The sequence below is a fragment of the Plectropomus leopardus genome, chromosome 11 (genome assembly GCF_008729295.1).
Source record: "Plectropomus leopardus isolate mb chromosome 11, YSFRI_Pleo_2.0, whole genome shotgun sequence".
Classification (NCBI taxonomy): domain Eukaryota; kingdom Metazoa; phylum Chordata; class Actinopteri; order Perciformes; family Serranidae; genus Plectropomus; species Plectropomus leopardus.
In genome coordinates this window covers 11,991,335-12,015,877 of record NC_056473.1, presented here as the reverse complement: position 1 = coordinate 12,015,877, position 24,543 = coordinate 11,991,335, and the positions used below count along the sequence as shown (strand labels likewise).

The following is a 24,543-nucleotide window of genomic DNA, read 5'->3' as shown; positions in this document are numbered from 1 at the left end:
CTCAATGAAGGGTCTACTATGCAGCTCTATCATAAGATTCTGTGTAAAATGGAGTAAAGTCCGGCCGATCTGCATTGACTACATTTGAGTTCAGGTTTTAATCAACACTGTGGTTTTGTGTTTCACTATCAACAGGGGAGTGCAGTGTAGTCATGCATAAAATACTCCGATGCTTCCATGAATTATTATTAGCATCTGAATGCAAATTCCTGTATCAGATTTTCATCCTGCTTGCCAAACTTCATTATCATCAGAGGTTTCCTCTGAGACATTTAAAGTGTGCCTCCTGACCTGGAAAAGCCATTGGATTACTGCAATGTCTCTATTTTCTTTCTCTTCTTCACTCGAGATGACACCTCACATGTTGGTTCATGATTTCCATGCCATTATAATCTGCAAGACAACAACAGTGTAGTCTTTCAGAAATATAATGCCTCTGGAAAAATGAACACATGAGAATGATATTGAATGTATGGCAGCTGTCAGAAGACACAGTGCTGGGAAGTGGGACTGAGAGATGTGGTTTATGTCAATGGAGAGTGAAGATCTGAAGTGACAGGGTGGATTAAAAAGATAACATCAGTCGCCTGGTTTCTCCTGGAGTAGGTTGCTATAGGGTTAATTTAGTAAGTTAGTAAGGTTAATGGGACGCCTATTGTCAAAAAAATATATTATGGCATCACTTAATTGTATTTATGTGGCTAAAGTAAAACAGACTGTTTTAACCTGATTAGACTCCTGAGAGTCCAAGCTTTTTTTCTGTCAGATACAAGTCTTTAAATATTCTCACAACACGCCATTTATTGTATATTTTCTTTAGTAACTTAAAGAATAATGACTTCTGTGAAATTTGAAGGTGCTCTCAATGTTCAAAGTCTTGAAAAGAATATCCATTCATTTTTTAACCAACAAAGACAGTCTGGCTTTATGCTTTGTACTTGAAACAACATTCTCAGGGACACTGAGGTAACAACATGTTTGGTTTGGAGTAGTTCACATCCAAAATATATACATCATTCACTTAGGTCCTGTAGTATTATAGAAGAGTAATGTGTTTGGCATGACGCCTGACACAAATTTCCTTTAAAATGGGTATTAATAATCAGGATGTAATAGACAAATTTGGACTATATTTGGACCTAAGACACCATACTATTTGCTCACTTGTCTGGTTTCTAAATGGAGGAAACCAGCACAGAGGGTTTATATATTTAAGAGCTCACTTTCAGAGAAACATTTCCTGAGGTATGTACAGATGAGGCTTCCACTTTAACGACTTAAAAGTTTTTTGGGAAGCTTTTCCTCATCCAAATCAAGTACCTAAGGATAGAGGGTGTTTTATGTTATAGCTAAAGAATGAAAAGCCCCATGAGACAAATTTGTAATTTGTGATATTGGGCTTTATAAATCATATTTATTTGAACTGACGTGACAAAGGTGAACCCACCTCAACTCTATTCCAACAGCTAGGAGGTACAGTTAAACATTGGCTTGTTTTAGCATTTGGCTATTTTCTCAGAGCCTTAAAGGGACAGTTCATCCCAAAATAAAAAATACACATTTATCCTCTTTACTGTTGCAGTTTCATCATTCTAGATTGTTTGGGTGTGAGGTGCCGAGTGTTGGACACAATGACCGTAGCGTTGTCTGACTTCTCTTTAATTTAATAGAACTAGATGACACTCAGCTTGTAGTATTCAAAGCACCAAAAGAAAAAAAATATTTGAAAAACTCAACAACAATGTCTCTTTCCAGAAATAATGACTCGATTACTCAAGATAATCCATAGACCTTGTTTTTAGGCAGTGTTATGCAGGAACATTTTTTCAACACCCGCCGTGCAAAGAGAAGCGTGCATCTACTGCTAGCTCACCTAGCGCTACAGCTCAGCTGAGGCGGACGCTATTAATGATTACATCTTGCGCTGTAGCGTGCAGAACCCTTATGTCCGTGAGTCGATGCACTCTATCTGCAGCGCAGTGATGCGGCTAATGGGTGTAGTTTGGTAGAAAGAAAATAGTTCCTGCATGAAACCGCTCACAACAAGGTCAGTGGATTATCTTGAGTAACCGGGTCATGATTTCTGGAAAGAAGTAGTGCTGTTAAGTTGTTCAAAATATTTTTCTGTTGCTTTAAGCACCACAAGCCAAGTGCTATCTAGTTCCATTATATTCAAGAGAAGGAAGACATCTCTATGGCCCAAATTTCCAAAACTGCACAACTCACATTAGAACAATCTAGAATGTTACAGGTAAGAGGAAAAATACATAGTTTTGATTTTGGGGTGAGCTTTCCCTTTAAACATGCACGTGTTTATAATTAAATCTCAGAAAAGGGAATAAGGAACTATCAAAAGAGCACAACAAGGAGAATGTTTACCACAAGTGGGGGTTGATAGAAGAGATATGGTACTTTTCCTTGTTTTGGGTGCTGAAAATACCTAAACAACATGTGTACAGTATAAATGTAATGTTTCCCATCCTTATGTGATTGTGGACATCTTATTCCAAAACCATGGGCAATAAAATGATTGAACAGACTTAAGCAAATTTTATTTATACAGGCAAGTATCACAAAGTAACCTTAAGGGGCTTCACACTGCGCACCTAACTCCTCTTGAAAGACTTTTAGATTTCGAAACCTGGCTACAGGGATTTGGGTGCATTGTGTTCATACTTTTTGCCATATGTGTATATATAAATTTACCAATGCCAGTAATTTGCTTTCTGAAAACTGGTCTGGAATTTTAGATGTACTGAGTGATTGCAGACCATGAAATTTTGTGTCATCTGTTGTTGAGTTCAAACTGTACTTTTGCCTGTTTGTAATTACTAATAATCATATGGAAGTGTTCATGCCAACAAAATGATTACTGAGCTTGGTGAAATATTTGCTACTTTCACTGACAGCCAAGACAAAAGTGTAGAATGAGTCCCAGTGTCACAGACAGACACAAAGCTCCACAGAGGGCAGTGAATTACCAAAGTCTGTGTCAGCATCCATTCACCTTTTAAAGCATATGGTGGCTCAGGAATGGTAAAAGACAATTCATAAAGAAACATCAGTCTGGTATTCACTGAGGAGCAGCTCCCAGCAGAACACTGCTGTGAACTGACGGATGAGAGTCAGGCTGCCTGAATTTTTGTTTTGGGAAAGTGTAGCTGGCACACTCATTTAGCTGGAAAGAATACAGTGAGTTCTTCAATGGAACAAGTGAGTAATGCTCATTTTGTGTGAGCAAAAACTAAACTATTGAGGAAATAACAAAAATGTGTCATATATGTAATCATCTATGAAGTGGTGACAACAGCAGAGCAGAGATCAAAGACAATGCAGTGTTCGACACGTTTTTTTCTGAAAGACCTCAATAATCCTTTTTATGAGCACTTCAGCAGGGAGGCAATCCCACTGGCTTTTCAGACACAACTAGGGCTTTTTCTCGCCACCAACATTCCTCTCATCCCCTCAGCTGCTTTCACAGCTGGTGAAATGTAAGTGCCTGACATGTGGATGTAATCCATTTATGCCAGCTATTTACAGGAAACACTGAGATGACATTGCTGACCTTAGAGTGGATGTTTTGTTTCTTTATTGAGGCTACACATAAAAAGATTTTTTTTTAAAAAGACAGGCTAATGTTAAAGAGAATTGCTTAAAACCCCTCCAGGGGCTTGGCAAATTGACATTCTTCAGGAAGCATATTACAGGAAATAATTACACCCATGTAATATATCAGGAATTGTATGCTTCAAACTGCCACTGTGTATATTCTGTGGTTAAAGCTAGCAGCTGATGTTTTTCCTTTTTCAGTATTATTGATTGTTTAATATTTCCAATTTTCTGCACCACTGGATGATTTTGTTTTTTTCATATATGATGTAGAGTTTCATTGATGAGTTGTCTATTCCAGTACTTGACCCATAACGAGAAGATGGGCAAATGTAAGCATGACCACATTTACAATTTATTTTAAAAATATATGGTTAGCAAGCAATACTCACCATGTTCACCCTCTTAGTTTAGCAAGTTAGCATGTTAACATTTTTTTTTGTATTGTGCACTACAGAATGCAAATGTGTCTAACTGGCATGTCATTAGTTTCACAGATATCAGGTCATCAACCAGAGAAGAGGATTAATTATCATTCTTATCTGTTGATGGCTCCAGATGAAAATTCAGAGGATCTTCAAAATTATTAAAACTCTTCTGGAGGGGGGACATGAATGTGTATACAAACTGACAGATTGTCATTGCCATCTGTAGAGCTGTAAGGCTATAGCACAACAAAAAGATTAACAGGAAAAACAAATAACACCACATCTTTTGTCCAATATCCCAAACAACAGGTTCTTTAAACAGCCCATGATTGTGATTTCCCCAGCTAAGCAGAATCGCTGAGTAACCAGCCCAGGAATACCAAACAAATCTAGGTAGTACCTCCTCCTCAGCAAGTCAAGCCCATGGCCTGATTCACAGAGGTCAAGGCACTGACTTGGCCATTCAAGAACATCTAACAGTCTGTCAAAAAAATCCATCCTTTCCATCTCCTTGTCTTATATGTTTAGGATCATCGTCCTGTTCCATCTTCCAAAAGTTTGTGGTTAATTTTAGTGGTGCACGATACTGGATTTTTTTTTTTTTTTTGCCAATATCCGATTTGCCAACATATGCCACTCTTAACCAATACAGATACTGATGTAAACACTTTTTTTTTCCTCACCTATTATTAATAATCATCAAGTCTCTTTTGTATTGAAATTAACATCACATTATTCAAACCCTTATCTTGATGGCCCACCAGCAGATGTAGACATAAAACACAGTGCTTTTCAGTGTATGTAATATTCATTCATTGTGCAAAAAAAAGAAAAATACTTCAAATACTTCAAAATACTTCAACCTAGGGTGGATGCTTTATGCATGCATGTTTACTATATATATATATATATATATATATATATATATATATATATATATATATATATATATATATATAATATATATTATATTTATATAATATTGGCAGAAATCAACATGTTAGCTGATGCCCAATATCTGAATTAAATCTACTGCTGCTACTGATGATGGCCGATAATATAATGCATCCCTAGTTAATTTAAATGTTTGAAAGTCTTACAATACATTTTTCACCCAATGTGGATAAAAATACCCCAAATTTGATCCTCATAGTCAAAGCAGTGTTTGATTTAAAATCTAATGTGCTTGAGTAGAGTCAAAACAATGAAAAACAGTCCTTATACTGTCCGACTGTACTGTGAAACTTAGAAGGCTCATAAGCAAGAAAAGTTTTCCTGTGTAAAATTATTGATGAATTTATTGCATTTATGAGCATATGTTTTGCATGTAAAACCATTATCTGTGATGTAACTAAGAATTTTGAAGTACACGATTAGCTTTATACTTTACTTTAAACCTTGTATACATACACTGGGTAAATGTACAATACTTTGTTACTTTCCATCTCTGCCATCAACTTATTCTGCTACTCAGCAGATCATAACCAAGTATGATAAAGAGGTCAAAACTTGGCAGGCACGCAAAAACAATATATGATGATTCTCGTTCTTACAAAACACTGTGAAATAATGTAGATGGAAGAATTATACCAGGAACTTGGCAAATATGCTGTTTACTGCAGCTGTGAATGAGAAAGCCTCCCCTTTTCTGGTATCAGTTCTCCACTTACAGAGAGAAAAAAAAAAAGAGGAAACACGTGAACATCTGCACAGAATTATGATTTTGAAAGTATCAGTGCGATACACATGCTTTCTTCCTTGGGTCTTTGCTCAGGCCGGTACGTGCATTCGAGGTAGCTAATCAGGTAACTAGCATCATGTGTCATTACCCCCTGCTGAACCAAATTGTGATCAATGCCAACCCTGTGTTGACCTCTTTATCTTGGCCTCACTGCATGGCCTGTGCGTGTTTCAGGTTTCGATCTGAGTTGAGTAATACCAAGACAGCATCCAGGATTCACTCAACAACCTCACAGTATCATAAATTTATATTGCCTGTGGGGCTGAGCAGTTCGGGGGGAGGGGGAGAAAAAGCCCAGTTCAAATCCCACTATAACCATATTAAATGCCTCTGTTGCTCTACTGTTCAGTTGTCATATGAATGAGGGTAAACTGAAACTTTGTGGTAGACACAAGAAGGTGAGGGGCATGAGGTCTTCCCGATGAGTTCTTGAACTGCGTTCTGTGCTTGCTTGTTGGAGCCCTATTATACTGAAGACAGCTGCTGTCTCCTCCAGACAGCCCATTGGAGTGATGCTTGACCTGAGTAGGCCGGGATTAAGGGGAATTATGGGTGCAGAGGATGGCATGCCAGGTTGGTGTCATCATGTGGACATGTTTCCACTTATCTTGGCCCTTTATCTGACAGTAAAAGAACTGGAATGCACTACTTGATCATCTGTCTGCTGTCTGTCCACATACATCGTGCACAGAGAGATGTGAGCACATGCAACACCACGTGTTGACAGAACTGCATACCATCATTGTAAAAGCATCGATAAAACATTAACGTTCAAAAATGATTTCCAAATCTGCTGTTATACATAAGTCTCTTCCATACCTACATCATATAATATGTAGGCCCAAATATGGCAGAGGGGTCAGAGGGCGTCTTCAGAACTTCTATAGAAAGTAATGTTATTCATCACAGTCCGTAAATTTGAATCAGCTTTAATGGCCAAGTGAGTGCACATCCATGGAATTTGACTCTTGACTCTCTCTCTCTCTCTCTCTCTCTGTGTGTGTGTGTGTGTGTGTGTGTGTGTGTGTGCGCGCGCACAATGCACATACAAAGATCAATCAAAACAAAGTGAACAAAGGTGCTGTGGCATTGCTTCTTTGCTTATCTTTAAAAAAGAATCTTTGGAAAAACTTCTCATGCTCCACCAAAATTAAGGAACTGATGCAGATAGAACCTTATAATTTTACTGTCTGACCTTGTTAAAGTAAAATGAAAAGTATAGTGAAATTTAAGCTCACTCACCACACCAGGAAGTAACAGTACTATGATCATTTTGTACATCTAAAAAAAAATATTCTCTTCCTGTGCAGCTGTTACTTTAGGATAGACAAGTTAAATGGACCTGAAAGTAATATAAGCACTAACAAAACATATACTTGAAATAATACATATATTAGAATATAATTATTTTCTCTCTGGCAACATGTAATGCAGTTTAAAATGATAATAGAGGCAGTTTTATTACTTAAAATTATAAGAAATTAATAAACTTAACTGTGTATGGCTTCTGAGCCTACATTGTTTTATATTTTTATTTAACTTCTTAACTTTACGAGAGAAACGTTAAAGGTTTGAAACAACACTATTTAAAGTTGGCGGACATTTCTGAAGTGTAAACCTCCCCAAATATAACAGAAGGACAGGGCTGCTCACGTCAACCTAAAAGATCTTAGTGTTTAATCGGCTTTTGTAGTCTGAAAATATGTCACAGTGAGTGCTGTTGGTTTCTGTGTGACACAAAAATCAATACAGTTATCATAGTAACGACATAGTGTCTTAGTATGTGTAGCATAATATGCTTGTGAAATGCTGTACATGACGTCATGTGACATTACGTTATGTTAATAAAAAAAGACTATTTTTACAAGCAGAAACTAAACATTTCCTGTAAAAGCAGAAGTGCATTTTGAAAAGAAACAATGCATTGAACTAGCATTACGCCGTCCCAGAATGTCCAAATCTGACACAGGATGGTACCTAGCATGTCATATTTTAACATGTCTGTCCCCTGTCAAAGCAGTAGTACTTGGTAAGAGAACCTGTTGACTCCTTTGGCTTTGGGAGTTATGGTTGGTTTCAATTGTAGGTTGGAAGCTGGTAAGCAGGAATGCAAAAGATGGACGCTTGCATGTATTACATCTTACTAGAGCCACATGCACACCAATTCAACATGTGACGAAATCTAAAGCTCAACAGATCTAATGAGCATTATGACTGCGAAGGCCATGACTGGATAATCACTGTCGGTTGTGTAACTCTGATTAAGTACTGCTGTACAACATGCGTTCCCAGGAAATACATTTAAATAGAAAGGTAAATAAAAAGTATCGTAGTTGAAGGAGTCTATGAAGTTTGCCAATAAGCTTATTAAGCCCTAGAAAATAAACATAGTTAATATATCTCCTTCTTTGTGCTTTTATTCCTGATTAGTAACAGAACTTATGCAAAGATTAATGACAAAAAGGATCAAAAATCTGGTTTTGATGAAGCCTCTCATTTATCAGAAGTTTGGTAGCTGATGTATTTCAACTTCGCCTGCCGAATGTTCCACGATAATATCGTAAATCTGTCAAACAGATCCTGACTTATTCTTTTATTTTTATAGAGGTTTGCAAAAACTATCCAGGGTCATTCTTTGATGATGTTTGTCAAATTATGTGAAATTCAACATGTGTTTTACAGTAACTCTTTCTGTTTCTGACCAGTAATTTGGCTTGAAGGAGCTGCAATTAACTTTCGGAGCAGAGCACACTACAGCAGACTATAATACACTGGTAAGGGATCGTGATTAGGAAGAGTCACTCAATGCGTGCTTTGCCAGTTGCGCAGAATTTTTTGTGTGTCTGAATTCACTTTGCACCTCTTTATTTGGAAGAAGCACGCTCATGCATGTGTTCTTGAGCCAAAAAGGCAAAAATGTGTTTTCATTAGAAGGTATTTTGTATTGTGAAATGGAATTGAATCGTCTTTACTAGCTTCTTCTGATTTCGTGATGTGTCTCTGCTGTACAGAATTTAACTGAGGGTGACTCAATACTTTCAGTATTGTGAAAATGTAGCGTTTAGCGTTTGTGCCACACACCTGTTGATTTTGTTGTTTACACATCATCCTTATATGACGAACTAGCTCCACACTACAATACTACAAACTGACTCTGAAGTTATGACAAAAAGAGGCCTACACCTTTTAAGAGAATATCACACAATCAAGTAAACACATCATCAAATATCTACGCCTTATCGTGCCCCTTTGATGTGCGATATTGACGCCAAAAACATTGTATTTAATGGGCTACAACAGGCTTTCAACTTAAAATTGTGTAAACCCCTCGGAGAAGGGTGGGGGGGTCAAACAAAACAAGACTTTCACACCCCAGAGACCACAGTCAGAATTGTTTTAACATAAAGCTACTTAATGTTACCTAATTAATGCACGGCCGTTATGCACGGATGTTAGTTATATGTTAAATTTATGTCTAGTTTAGCCCAAAACATGATCTTTTTGTAAACTTAACCAAGTAGTTTTGCTGCTTTGGAGTGGACTTCTGTGTCTACATATAAGACTTTAGGTATCCCTCTGTGTTTGCTTTTTATGTTCCTGGATGCAGCTACCATGATGTCAACACAAGCACATGCATGTGGTTACGTTCAGGCAACAGCACATGGCAACCAACGCTGGGATGTCAGTGAAATCACATCCCGACATGGATGGTTAGGATTAGGCAAAAGAGGCACATGGTAAGGTGTAGAAAAAACCCTATCACATTCAGATGGGAAGTGACCACCGGATCCCCGTATGACAGTGTGGGGTTTGCTGGATCGCCCCTACTGCCCATCCTATAGGGATCTTCGAGCTCCATAAAATGCATGATTACAGGCAGCGTTCAACTTGATGCTGTTCAGCAGCATATCATGCGGATGCGACAGGTTCTATACGGCCGTGTTCTCAAGTGATGACGCCTGTCGGCATATCATACTGCTCCAGAAGGTGCCATCTGGCCATCCACCGGCGTATAATAACACAGTAAACGATTCTGTCCGGCCGCATTCTCAACTGAAGCCATCCAGGAACGCATCATGTGGCAATGAATACGGGCTACCGTTTTACAACATTAGCCACATGTTACAATGTGTTTTAGCTGTGCGTCACATAGAGATGCTAAAAAGTGCTCTGCATAGCAATAAGGAGCTGTGCAGCATCATGAATAGTTGATATATGACAACTTGGGAATGAGAGCAGGTTGATATTAAAGACCCCTTTTCATTTTAGTAGTGTCAAAAAGTCAGCTAAAGAGAGTGTCCTCTCTTGCTAGTGAGCTACGTCCATTTCAGCTGGCAAAGTTGATATTGTTGCCGCAATAAGGACTCTGAATTCTGCTTTTTCTTGTCTAATCCTTACATCTTGCTCTTTGACACATAATATTGTGATTATGTCATGTCTATCATTTCTATATTTTCTACTGCTGACACTGCACTAAATTATTTTTTTCCTTTCCCTTTAATCATGTAAGTGCAACTACAGGGGGCAAGGCTTAACCGAAGGTCAGTTGAATTGAAAAGAAGAAAAACATGCTTCTGGTAAAACAGAATGGCATAAATTTGGTGTACCTTTCCATCATCACTCTTTTCTTGTGAAATACTCAACAAAAATTACCTAAATGAAACAATCTAAGCAGTGGAAATCTCTTAACTGTCTGGTTTACCCTGCTTTCATCAACTATAAATTATTCATATTTAAAAAGAAGTCTTTGAGTATACAGTTCGACTTTACCACTAAAAAACCAAATGTTTAATTTTTAACATTTCTTAGCTCAGCTGTAACTTCAGGAACACAACATGAAGAATTTGTCCTCCACAGCCCTCATATTGGAAGTGTAATGAAGACTGATTGGGCCAATTACACCATCAGCAGCAACTCACAGGAAGATGAGGGGCTGTCTGTGTCTCATCTCCTCTGGGTTTTTGTTCATAGCCCTCATAGCCTTTATTATGAAACATAAATTTCTAATGAAAATCGAAAATGTAGCAGGGAACAAATGAATACATGCTCCTTAATGATGCCATTTTAATAACAACAAATGCGATGCTATCGAAAACCTGACTGCTCCATCATTAGCGCGCAGATGTATCCAGAAACAAAGGCAAAATAAGAGACAAAAACAAATACTTTACAGGCTTATTGGATTTTGAATAAGGCTGATCATTATCACTTGTGTTGTTATGCCTTGACAACCAACACTCACTGAATGTGAGAAAAAACTGTTTAATAACAACAATTGCTTGAAAAGGTCACCTGCTCCTTCTTTCTTATCTTGTGAGCATGGTGACAATCAAGAAAACTGAAAGGCTCACCATACCCTTTAAAATAAGAATAAATCTGTATACTCTTGGGATGTAAAACACACTAAGGAATTTATTATTGGAAGTGTATAGCTGTAAATTTCAACAGCTGCATGTTCATTCTCTGAGACATGTTGTTTGCATTTCAGTGACACACGATATTTCTTTGGCTTTGCATCAAGAGAACCTTGGTGAAAAACAAAAGGTCAGATTTCGCAGAGATGAAAAGCAGCCCAGGTTCTGATGTTCTGCGAACTGTACCATTTTATATTAATAAATAATGTCAACACCTAAACACTAAATTGATTTGCAGTAAATATATTTTCTTAATTATCACTCTGTGTCATGAATGCACTCTGTCAAATGACTATTACTTTTGAATAAGCTGGAACATTTTGTGTTGAAGACTGTATCACATAGTATTTACATAAGCCGAGTCAGGTAAGAGCATTTGAAAAATAAATCAAACTAGAAACTCTACAGCTGCACCTGATGACGTTTTCTTGATTTACTAATTCTCGGCCTTCGTCTATGTGATACTGCACATTTTTTTATCAATGAAGCTGGAGCATTCTTACTGCTTTCTATGTATAAAATGCCTCTGCCTTGTTGTGAAGATGTGTCGTATTTGTGAATTCTAGTGTGGCTTGTGCACTGTATTGTAATGCATTGAATTGCAAACCTTTCTACCCTACATAATAGCCAAAGCAATCAGTTTTTCACATTTCGGAACATTATTTGTATTTTCTCTTTTGAGTGCTGCGTTTATGCAGTTTGTCATCACGCACACACTGAAACTTTTGTCCAGCATTAAAGTGTTTGGAGAAGTTGTGATTTTGTGGGTTAGTTTTACTTTTTTTTTTGCATCTATCCAAGACCTTTTTTAGAGCTGTTTGACCAAGAAGCAAATGAAGAACATGAAATGTAACCTGAAGGACACATACATCTGAAACAAGGGAGGAGAACAAGTTAAAGGTATTCTGAAGTGGATATACAGTATATGGAATGGACAAAGCAAAAGTAATGTTAGCCTATCCAGAGATGCACAACATAAGTGATAATGCCAGGAGTCAACAGAGGATATGTTGAAGCTTTACATTTCTTTTTTTTTTTTGTTTGAACTTTGTCATTGTCATTAACGTCTGTTTATGTGATCTGAAAGCAGCACAAGAAAATCAATGTTGCCCCAGGTTTCAAAGGGTTAAACTGTAGCCATTTATGTGACCTACGATTATGGCTACATTGCAAAGATGAAAATAAGTGCTATGTCACTTTAGAAATGCTAATATGATGCGTATGACACAAATAATTGTACCAACGACCGGGCACAAACACACGCACGCGCGCACAAACACACGCACGCACACACACACACACAGAGCGAGGATACCCTTGTCCATCGACTGTAACTTGGAATAACAGTAGTTTCAGTTTACCTTATATGACTGAAAGCCACCCAGAGCAAAATTTTGACACAAATGTAACTATAAAAACAAACACTAACACAAACAACAAAAATCAATAGATCACCTTCACTTGAGACTAACAGATTTGTTTTACAAAACAAAATTTTCATGTGTGCTGTGGGCTGCCTGTCATAGTAACATTATATATGCCTCTAATGCATGTTTTACTCATGGCACCGTTTTTAACCCATTAGTGTTCTTTTAACTCTTGCTGCCATATCACTCACCTGAAAGCCACGCTGTCTCTTGCTGGTACCAGAGTTTGGATAAAAAGCCAAACCTCCACCCCAAACCATCCACTATGTCGGCTCTAAATCTACCTTCCCATAGGAGGTACGCTGTCATCACTTTCTACTCTCTGCTGTACTTTTGCCTCGTGCGGATTGATGAGGTCACAGCTTACACACTTATACTGTACATATTCTAACTTCACACAACAATTTGTTCCATATGAGTTGGCTGACAGAATCTGGCTTTATGTCTTTAATGTATAGTAATCCCAAACCAGCCAGACACAAGCATGTGAGCATTATTCTAAGATTACATGATTTCTTGGAATTTCATTGAACTCATGTCTCCTGCAGTATGTACACAGCAAACCAGTGGCTGTGTGTTGTTGCAAATCTCCTCAAAGTATTGTATGTCGAGCTTGGCCAATGTTCCTACAGTCCTGGTTAAAAACATTTTTCCAAGTGACTTGTATAATGGAGCTTTGTATAGTTTTGACCACAACAACTGGTAGCCCAGAGAGAAGAATGTAAGATGGACATTTATCATATTTCAGCAATGGGACAGATCCAAATAGTATAAAGTAGAATATCTCAAAGATTTCAGTCCTTGTTGACCTGGTGACACCTGTAGTTACTGGGGGCAACAGCAAACTTGGTTTTACACTACATGTCAAAGGTCTGGGGGCAGTTAGAAAACAAAACAACAAAAAAAAATATTGTCATTGTTATGAAGACCATAATCTGATTTTATGCTGCACACATCAAGATTCTCCAGATAGCAAGGCACCGTAAAAGTAGTTTGTTACCTCACTTTCACCATGTTTCCACTACATGGTACCGGCTCTACTCCACTCTACTCTACTTGTTTGGATTTCCATTAGAAAAATGTACCTGGTACCTCTTACCTGGTACCACCTTTTGTGGTACCTGCTTTCCTGGGGTTACAAAAGAAGCTGAAACTGCAGACCACTGATTGGTCAGAGGGATGCATGTTATTGGATTTTTTGCCAATATCTGATATGCCGATATATAAAAACTCATTTGGCTAATAATTAATGCCGATATGGATACATCCACTTTTTCCAACACCTAATTGTAATGGTCATCAAGTTTCCTCTGTGGTGGACTCAACATCATATTATGCATACTCTTATTGTGGTGGCAACAGCAGATGGAGACATTAAATGGAATGATTTTCCATGTATGTAATATTAATTCATGGTGCAAAATAAGAAAAATGCTTACATTTAGGGTTGATGTTTTATACATGTTCACTTCGTCAATTTAAAAAAAATGGTTTGTGATGTTAGCCCATTCTGATATTTCATTTTGAAGCCCATATCTGTCGATACCGAAGATGTGCCAGTATCATCATACATCCCTCCTTTCTCTTCTAGTACACTGAGCTGAACTGCCAATCAGTGTTTAATTCACCAGAGTTCTACCAGCTCTGACAATGAGTCAACATGCTGAACTGGCCAAAAAAAAAAAGGGTGACAAAAGCTGACTAATGCCAACTGTGCAGGAAACACCACAAAAAATAGCGCAACAGCTGCTCACCAACTGCTCAATATTGACTGACAGCTGACTCTTGGCTTTGTGTGTCAGAGCCCTAAGAACTCTGTGTCTGCCACGATCTGTTACTTTCAAAGAGGGCAAACACTAGGTGGGTTTCTATTAACTCCCAAATTGTGCAAATTGAAATTGCGAATGTAAAATACGCCTAATGGAAACATGTCAGTTTTTGAAAAATTCCCGTTTATTGAAAAAAAAAAGAAATGCTATAATGAGGTGGTAGAAGAAATTGGCTCCCTTGTGCATGATGCAGTAAGCGTTACAAAAGGTGTTATTACATCAAAAAAACTCCTAACATTGCAAGAAAGGTCGCAACACATCACTCAGTGGAAACACAGTCATCAGTCATCTTGCAATTGTGTTTTATCAATATTTCGAAAATGTCGCTTAATTTCTGTGTAAATCTGCAATGGAAACCTGCTTAATGTTTAGGATGATTGCAGTGGGTGCTTACATGACTGAAAAGAAGGCCTATGTAGCAATCAATTTTAGGTGCTGGATGTATTTCTAAATATTACAGTATATTTCATTGAAATAAATTGCATTAAACTTTACACTTAAAGGCATTTAAGCTTCATGATTAAAGCAACAGAGATAAGAAGTGATGCTGTGCAGAATGCAGCTTCCTGCGGTGCAGTCTGAAGTGTTGCATGTCTGGAGGATATTACAGTTGAGGTCTCAACTAGATAATTAAATTGTGACATTTAAATAAATATTGACAGAATCATTTGAAGATGCAGTATTGACTGTACACACTGCATAATATGATTGCAAAGGAACGTGCAAATGTCAAGTAGCCACAGCTAATATATCACCTCGAGCCTTGAATTTTAATTAAACTCGCAACATTTCTTAGAACTGTTTATAGTTGATATCAGTACAAAAAACAACCATGGTAAATATTTCTATTTATATCCTGCAGGTGCAACAAAATGGGCTTCGGCCTGAATTTCAAACCTTGATAAATGGTTTTAAAATGCTTCTGGCTGGCTGTCTATGACTTAGATCAGACAGTAATAAACAAATCTATTTATAATTAACTTTCACTTAAAATTTCTCAAAGGGCTCTATAAGCCACAACAGCACAGCTTCCTGACCCAGCCCAAGCTCTCTCAGAAGACAAGGAAAACTAGAAAACAAAGCAAAACTTGGAAATAAAGTAAATGGGGGAAACCTCTGGAGAGACAGGTCAGCAATATTTGACACTGTGGTGTCCAGAGGTTTGCCTGTCATTAGCTTTGCCCACAGTTTCTCATTAGCACAGAGCCAAGTTACCAGTTAGCACAGGTGTGCTGAATTCCCGAACATAAGTGTGTGATAAAAATACCACGAGATGCAAACCAAGAGCAGCAGCTAATAACTTTTATATTGAAGAGAGACTCCTCCAAATTTACACGGCAAAGTCTGTTTACAGGTCTTAGGGAGCACTATTGCATATGTGAAAAAAGTTATAAATGCCTTTTGTAGCTCCAGAGGGAGCTGCTTGAAATCTCATAAACTGCTTAGCTGATGCTACTTGAGCCTGAGTTTGTTGGTGCTGACGACTATAAGTGCGACAATGAAAACAATCTGGGAAAGTGCAGTGAGAAAAAAAGTGAGCTTACCAGATCTCTGTAGAATGCTTTTCATCTCTGCTGAATGCCAGCAGGGGTAGCTTGGGGTAACATTAGCCAGTTGTGAGGCAGATGGGTGCATGGCAGCAGGACAAGGACCCAAATGCGGACAACCTATGAAGACAGGAAAATTCTGTGCTTTATTAAAGAAGCGAGGATACATTAGCTTACAGTAGGCAGGTACAGATAAGTGATTAGGGTTTTTTCCCCGTAAACTTACATTGTGAAAAAATGTCTGTAAATCAGTGGATACATTTTTTTTCAGTGTCACAACCCCACAAAATGACTCAGTATCAGGATCAGATCCATTCAGTCTGATAACATTTTGAAAGTCTAGAAAAGCCACAAGATTAAATTATTTCATCCCCAATCAAGTTAGCAGAGTGCTAAACCAGAGGTTAGACATTCTACTGGTGGAAGGTTTAAGTGTGCTTGCTCTATGGACCCCACAATGCGGAAGATCTGGGTAACATCATACCATGGAAATCAACCCATATTAGCTTCTTGAGCCACAGAGCAACTCTCTTAAAAAGAGAACAACAGCTGTAATATAAAATATGATATATTTGGTTTTGCTGCAACAATTTTTACCATTTTTTTAAGTGGATTTTTATGGCATCCATCATGTGAAATTGTTAGCTTAAATGTAAAGAGCATGCAGTAGAGCTTTGGTCAAGATTATAATTGTGGGGATGGTGCAGGCAGTTTAAATTTTGGTGTAGCTTCCTAATATTACAATTACATCCATATATCATTTTCTGAAATATGCATCTCATTGTCCCTCCTTCAATCTTTATTGTGATGGTAAAAGTAAATACTTTTTGCCACTGAGCACATACTGCACTTGTTCTATAAGACATAGCTTCATGAAATGTTTGGAGACCTGTCTGTGCTGTGGTCCTTGTCTGTGGCACCTCCAGCTGACCTATTTTAAAACTGGGCAAACAATGCCCTCCGCTGTCTGTGTATTCCCAGTGTCAACACAGATTGCCATAATGCATTTGCACAGGATATACGCCAATGAACAAAATGGGTACACTGAATAAACACAAAGCAGAAGTGTTTATTAGCTTAGTATCATGTCAGGCTACCACTATTACATCACAGATCAAAGTGACAGTTGGTTTACGTATCAATGTGATACCAGTCAAGGAGATTATGCACTGAAAGTTTACTGATTTTAAAGAATAAACCCAAGCGCTAGAGTATCAGTATTAAGCTGGAGTTAGGGGGTGATCACACGTAGACAGTTGATGTGATAAAAACAGAGGAGTTCTTTTCTCCAAGTCTGAATGACTTACGATTTGTTTTTGGAGCCTTACTTGGATAGAAATGTAGAGTGTGTCCTTACACAAACTTTGCAATGAAAATTTATGAAAAGAGGCTTACAGTCAATCAGGTTATCAGATCTCTTTGATTTCATATGCTTCTTTTATGTTTTTTTTTTTTCTTTTCCTTAAGCCTTCCTGGAAATTTCAGGGCTAAAGATGACAAACACATTTCTCTTTGTGTGTGCAAAAGATCCAGACATGCCGTAAAGAGATAAATATCCAGCTGTCTATAGCAAAAAACCTTTCCTAGCTCTTTTAGGAACTGCCACTACTTCTTCAGAAGATCATAATCTATGAAGTTTCCTTTTTCCGTTGTTGCTCTCAGATTTTCTAATCAACTTTTTAAAATCGTCATGTCACTTTCCTCTGTCTATATTGTATAGACAGAATGCAGTGCTCTCCAGGCCTCTTCATTCTATTATTCATTCAATCAATGAACATTAAATACTCTATTCTATGATCTGGGCCAAGTGACTGATTATGCACTGAGACAAAACTAAATATTAGCTTAGATTATATGCTGTTTGTAGAGGGATTCGACAATGCATTCTTATCATCATATGTAAACAAAAAGCTTATTCTGATGACCTAGATGGATAAAGCCTCTTTTCACTCTGCTAAGCTTCATATTGAAAGAAAAGTACACACTTCAGGTATTTTTTATCACTTATGATTGGAACACTCTGTGCAAAGCCATGCAACTAATAGTGGCTTTTATTGTTAGTACTTTGACATCAGTATGTGCACCTAACATTGACGACTGCATACATTTAAAGATTTCAACCCACTCTCTTCCTCAACACCTTTGACTTGAAAAAATTAAGAGCTAAAATGGCAGGTTAGTACTATTCAAACTGCTTTATAGATGACTGACATGCTGAGAAAGAGACAGTACAAATGTAAACAGTAAAACAATTTGTGACACACATGCACACAGCATAAAATAAAGGTCACAACAGCAAAGGTAGATAGTTCTCTCTTTAGAATATTATGTTTGTTTAAGGAAGACCTTATCCCCCAAATGAACATTTGTGTACCAATTTATCACCCTGTTGTGTTGAATTTTGGAAGAAAAACATTGTTTTTTTTCACACACATCCACAATGAATGAAAAATACAAAAATTGCGAAAATTGTTGATGAATTTAATTGAAAGGGGGACATGTCTAACAACAGCCAAAGTATATGAAAAAAGTTTAAAATTTGTGTAATATAATCCAAGTTTCATTTATTCAGCTGTATGCTTCCCAAAAAGACAGCCCCTACAAACAGGGCCAGATTCCACTGACAAAAACAGTCATTTTATGTAATATGTTAGTTTTTTTGTGTTAATGAATGACTTTGGTGTTTTTAACATTTAGTTCAGATTCACCAAAGTCAAACAACAAAACTAACTTACTGAGGCAGCAGTAGACCAGCAGCTGTCTTGTTTAGTGAGGTGCTTTTATCAATAGAGTCTGGCTTTTAAAAGTCTCACCTTTTGTTTATTTCTCTGTCAAAAAGGACTGTATATTTGGGAAATACTGAGCATCCGACTGGGTAAATGAAACTTGGATAATACTTTGCACAATACTTAGTTTTCTTTTTTTAAAAAAAAAAAAAAACCAAAAAAAACACCCCCCTCCATTTGATCAAGAAAGTTCATAGTTTTTGGATTCTTGGTTTAATGGAGGCATGTAAGACAAACAAAGTTATTCACTAATTCAACATAATGCAGGGTGAGTCATCAATATGCAAATGGATGTACTGGGGTTGGAGCATTCCTTTAAACATTACAAGAGAGTCTGTGGCCATGCAGCTCAGGCACAGCAGCACTCTGAGTTACATGCACACACTCACAATAATGATTATAATATAAATGTTAAGGCAATCTGTTCAGTAGTTCTTGAGATATATCAGCCTCGACCACAGTAGTAAACAGACAACAGACTGACATTGCCATCCATAGATCCATGCAAGACACAAACATTAATAAAAATGTGCGAACAGATCACTGTTTCATCTGCAGTCAGATATGTCAATGCTTAGTCATGCTTGCATGTGCAAATGCATTTAGTACAAATCCACATGGACCATGCCTTTGCCAACAGACCAGACATACATAAGTCATCATAGTGTTGCGCTATTAATCATAATGATGGGCTAAGGTCACTAATGTCTGCCAAGGCATAAGAAGATGATTAATCAAATCTCAGTTGGTACATAAACAAAGACAAATTTAAAAAAGACCACAGCAGCTTTGGCGGGAAAATTCCTGTTTAGCAGGTAGATGTGGTGACAAAAGAAGCTGGAATGGACAACATTTTTCATTCTCCCAGCTCAGAAGCTGTAATATGTAATACCTAAACCTGGAGACACAGACACAAAGGCACAGACATATGTTCCACTGCCTCCTAAGTCTTGTCATTACCCATCTACCTGTCCTAAAACTGTCATACCTAATAAATAGCTTTCATGCCTTTGTTACTGCCAAATTTAGGGGGAAAAAAACTGCACGAATAATACAGTGAGACCTGGGATTTATATTGTATATGCAAGTGGAAACACTACTTGAGTGTAGTATATGACACTATGGATATGATTGCTGCAGGTTGCAGGTTCAGTTTACTCAAAATGTAAACTGTGACAGTGTTCATGAAGATCCTTTATACTTGATCTGCTGTCTGCTGATGTAATATTATGAAGTGTCTTATGGGATAAAACCATGTTGTTGGGCAGTTCATGACTTCATTTCACAGTTGTCATGTACTGAAATTGTGGGGCTGCTATTTATTGGGGACAATTTTGTGCCTATGAAAAATAAAAATGAATGAAACTACTCTCTATTAACCTGTTGCTTTGGGTAATAAATTATTATTTAAGATACATTAACTATGGTTAATAAATGATTCACGAGTGCTTTATCGTCAATTACAAGCAAAAAAAATCTGATAGCATAAGCTACCAAGTTTTCAGTTAATGCTAATTCTTTTCACAAAAATCCATCCAGGCTGTAGTTTGAATGTTAAAGGTATAGCTTGGATTTTTGAAGTGGGGTTAAATGAAATATTTTATTAATATCTTACCTAAAATAGAAGGTAGTCACTGAAGGTGAAACATATCTATGTCCTCTTCATAGCCAGACTCCATCGACAAAAATAGTAATTTTACCTCAATGAACACAGAAGCTGCTGGTGTACTGCTGCCTTGGTGATACCTTGTGGTATTAGGCGACTTTGTTTTCTTCAAGGGTTAGTTCAGATTTAGCTATGGCAGATTTCAGTTGACACGCCTTTTACAGAGGCAGCAACAAAATTTATTTTATGCACCTATATTTAGAATGTTTTCAACACTTTACCTGAACTGGAGCCCTTACATCCATCTATGCGCTCTTCAAAGCCACCAGACCTTCTTTGAACAAAAAAGTAATTTTACCTCACAGAACACAGGAGTTGCTGGTCTACCACTGCCTCGATTGGCCATAGTTTGTGTTACTGTGCAACTTTGGTAAACCTAAGGAAACACTTTAGAATCAAATAAACTACCAATGGGGGCAGCTGAGACCAGCAGCTCCTGTGCTCAGTAACATTAAAATACAGAGTTTAGTTTCTCACTAGTCTGGCGGCTTTGAAGAGAGCATCAGTTCTTTGTCAGAAAGGGCTCTCTGATGTGAAAATATTCTTAATATAGCATACACTTAAAGTGATATATAATTTTTTGGCTGGTACCGGTTTGAGGTGACTAAAATATGTTTTTCTACTGACCCCATCCACAGCAGTACATTGTCTAGCTTTCATGTCAGTACGCCTAACTGATTCTCAAAATTGGGTGTGCCGACAATGATCCACTGCAGGTAATACACTGAGTGTAGATAACTACTTTACACAAACTAACTTCAAAACATCCAAACTATCCTGTAAGTACCTTGCAAAAAGGGTTTAAGTCTTCTTTACAAACCTATAAACATACAAAGCCATTGTCATTTTGGGGGGATTTTCAAACTTGGCAATGTTTTATAACTCATTTTCAAAGCATCCGGACATTATTTACCACAGCTCCCCTGCAGACTTTCCTTTATATAAAATTAAAAGTTCAATTAACTTGTTAGAAATTCTTTAAAAGTACACCTAGGGCTTCTCCCTTATTGAAAGGTTCAGAATCAATGAATGTGCAAAAAAAAAATGTTTCCGTCAGTAGCTGTTAAAACAATTCAGCCAAGATAAATCCCAGTGCACTTACTGTACTCAGTAACTTTAACTCTGTGTCCTTTTTAGAAGCTTCATTTCCCTTCTGTGCCTGGGTTGAGTGAAGGGTATAAAAGTGTTCAGTATCCTGTGCTCCTCTAGCCTGGGTGCATCAAGAGAGCAGCAGATGTTGGTCCAGATTACAGGAGCCTCACATTGTTAAAGCTGCTTCCATGTCTACCCTTTGGGCACATGCTCAGGTCTGTCACTAAAAGATTAGAAATGATCACTAGTCTGTATGAAAACACTTGAAGCTGAACAGAACAGAAAAAAACACCCCCAAGGCCAAGAACTTTCATGTTTTCTGTTTGTGTCCTGGTGTAATGATTTGGACAACTCAGTTTGGGATCTAAAGTCAGAGGAGAGATGGCACAACTGGATTTTACATCCACTAAATTGTTCTTTAAAGTCATCTGGGATAGGAAGGTGGTTTTGCTGAATGAAATTCTCCTCAGTTTTCAATATCTCACAGATATTAAAAGAGCCCTAGGCCATTGACACAGACGGACCTTGCTTAGGATCTTTACTGGCTCGCTTTTGCTCTCTCCAGAGTTAGTGGGATTAGTAAGTGTGAATTATGAAGCTATTTTTGGTCACTATGCAACACTTTAACAAGCCAAACTCACCAAAACCACAACAGAAAAAAGGCCATATGAGCATTAAGTCAAAAGAACATGTTAACAGAAATTATGAAAATGACAACAAAACAAGCCCAGACGTTATCTCAGTGCTCCCAAAGAGTTATCCTACACAAAATGAACATTTGTACATGTGTGTGTGTATATATGTACACACACACACACACACACACACACACACACACACACACTGAGACATATATATATATACACACTGTATATATAGACCAGCCATTGCAGATGAAAATGTTGGCATTTTTTGTTTCTGCAAATTTTGTTACATTTGTACAGTATCATATCAATTTTTCTTAAGTGGCATAGCAGTTGTTATTCACTAAGATATCACTGTGTCTTCTGCCAGGTTAGTGCAACAAAAAACAATATTAATAAACTTATAAAATGAAATGTTTATATAATATATAAAAAATGTTTTTGACACCTCATACAGCTGTACCACCATTGTATTGTGCTCTGCTGGGTGATACCACATCAGCTACCTGAGTATATTATTAATCTTACAATATATTTGTAAATATTAACCAATCACAGGTTGGACAGTCAGCAACCACCGTCACCAAACAGGGAGTCAGGTTGCAGCATGCAGGGAAGGGGTGAGGCAATTTTACACTTCATTTCATTAAAGGTACAGTCACTGTACCAACCTCATCCACATTATAATGTCACTAGTACAAGACAATGTACGCCTTTAAAAAACTCTCAACAGAGCTGCATTTTTCATTCCTGACTTCCTTATAGTGTTGTTGGTGATCTATTGCTGCACTGCTTCAGGAATCTACAATCTACAGGTATGAGAATACATTCATTTTCTAGATGTCCTTGGTGAAACCAGTAATGTTTGGTGAAACTAATAATGTTACTGGAGACAGAGACAGAAGGGCAGACTGCGCATTAAAACACCTGAGGCAAAATGGTAAAAAAAAAAACTGAAAGTAGGATTTGTTACAGGACAAAGTGTAGTTTGACTGCATAGGCCATCCACTGGGACAAAATTACAATTACACTGAATAAAAACTATAAATACTTTATACAAATAGTATTTACAGGTGTTAAAATTTTGATTAATAATGTAACCTCAATCTGTCGTCCATACTCTCGGGTTGTAAATTGGGTCAAAGTTCCCTCTCACGTACTGATAGGGGTTGTAGATAAATTTACTTTTAAATACATTTGTAGATGCACCATAACAATAAATAGTGTCTTTGTAAGGTGTTTGTGATTTTCTCACCTATGTCTTCTCTTTAGATAATGGAGCCAATGAATTCACTTGAGACTGCAGACACTCAGTCACAGCCTGCTGTCCCACTGTCTCCCTCGGTTTATGTTCCTCCATCACTGAGAGATGGTGAGTGTTACCATGTCTTCATCAGCTACAGCAGCACTGACTACCAGTGGACCCACTCCCTCATCAACCAGCTGGAGTCCTGCAGCCTGCAGGTCTGCTACCATGAGCGAGACTTCACTCCTGGCCGCACCGTGTTGGAAAACATGTCCGACTGCATCCAGGAGAGCCAGAAGGTCCTCCTGGTTCTCAGCCCGGAGTTTGTGAGGAGCCGCTGGTGTCTCCTGGAGGCCAACATGTCTCTGTTTAGAGACTGTCTGGAGAGGAAACCCATTGTCCCAGTGTTGCTGGAGCCAGGAGTCCCTGTTCCTCTTCACCCTATGCCACCTCACCTATCTGGAGGCCAACGACCCTGACTTTAAGAACAAGCTGCTCAAGGTGCTCTGCACCCCCAACCAGCAGCTTCAAGGGTCCACTGTGGTGCCCTTCCAGCCTCCCTCTATCTACAATGGGAAGGCCCTGCAGCCTCTGATTGCTGTCAATGATGAGAGACTCAACAAATGGGATTGTGGCCAGTTCAGTGACATGGAGGTGCCAGATCAACTGCGTCTGATCATTGAGGACCAAGAGAAGTACAGAGAGGCTGTGAGGATGATCAACAGTGTCTCTGAGAATAAAGTGAACCCACTCTGGGATCTAGCACTGCTGTTTCTTTTGTTTATCAGTTCTCTGTTGCTATATGCTTTGGTGATCATACGTTTTAATCGAAACCAAGAATAAAACTCCTCTGGCAGTCACTCTTTCTTGTGTCTGCTGTGTTTTATTAGGGTTGATTATTCAGATTAGTTTATGGAAAAGGATCAAGTAAAATATATTGTGAGGAAGATGCAGAAAGCTATAGGCCAGGCAAACCTAATCCTCTGTGAGGAGAAAGTGTTAATGGGCTGTCGGTCCAATTCTAAAATCTATCTGGTGTATGTTTCTCTGGATGGTTGCAAACATGAGTTTGCAGAAACATTTTCTGAGCAGGTTGGCGCTGAGGATATGTTTC

At 37.9% G+C, this 24,543-nt stretch overlaps 1 protein-coding gene across 1 annotated transcript; it reads left to right on the top strand.

The window, feature by feature from the left end:
- The first annotated feature begins 22,947 nt into the window (after positions 1–22,947).
- LOC121950116 (toll-like receptor 6) lies at positions 22,948–23,908 on the top strand. The gene is made up of 2 exons (XM_042496033.1): positions 22,948–22,998; positions 23,456–23,908. The coding sequence occupies exon 2, from the start codon at positions 23,459–23,461 to the stop codon at positions 23,906–23,908; it is 450 nt and encodes a 149-aa protein (XP_042351967.1). The 5' UTR covers positions 22,948–22,998; positions 23,456–23,458.
- The last annotated feature ends 635 nt before the right edge of the window (positions 23,909–24,543 follow it).

Bases quoted from the DNA above. Each gene is read 5' to 3' on its own strand.
- LOC121950116 (XM_042496033.1), top strand. From the start codon at position 23,459: ATGGAGCCAATGAATTCACTTGAGACTGCAGACACTCAGTCACAGCCT.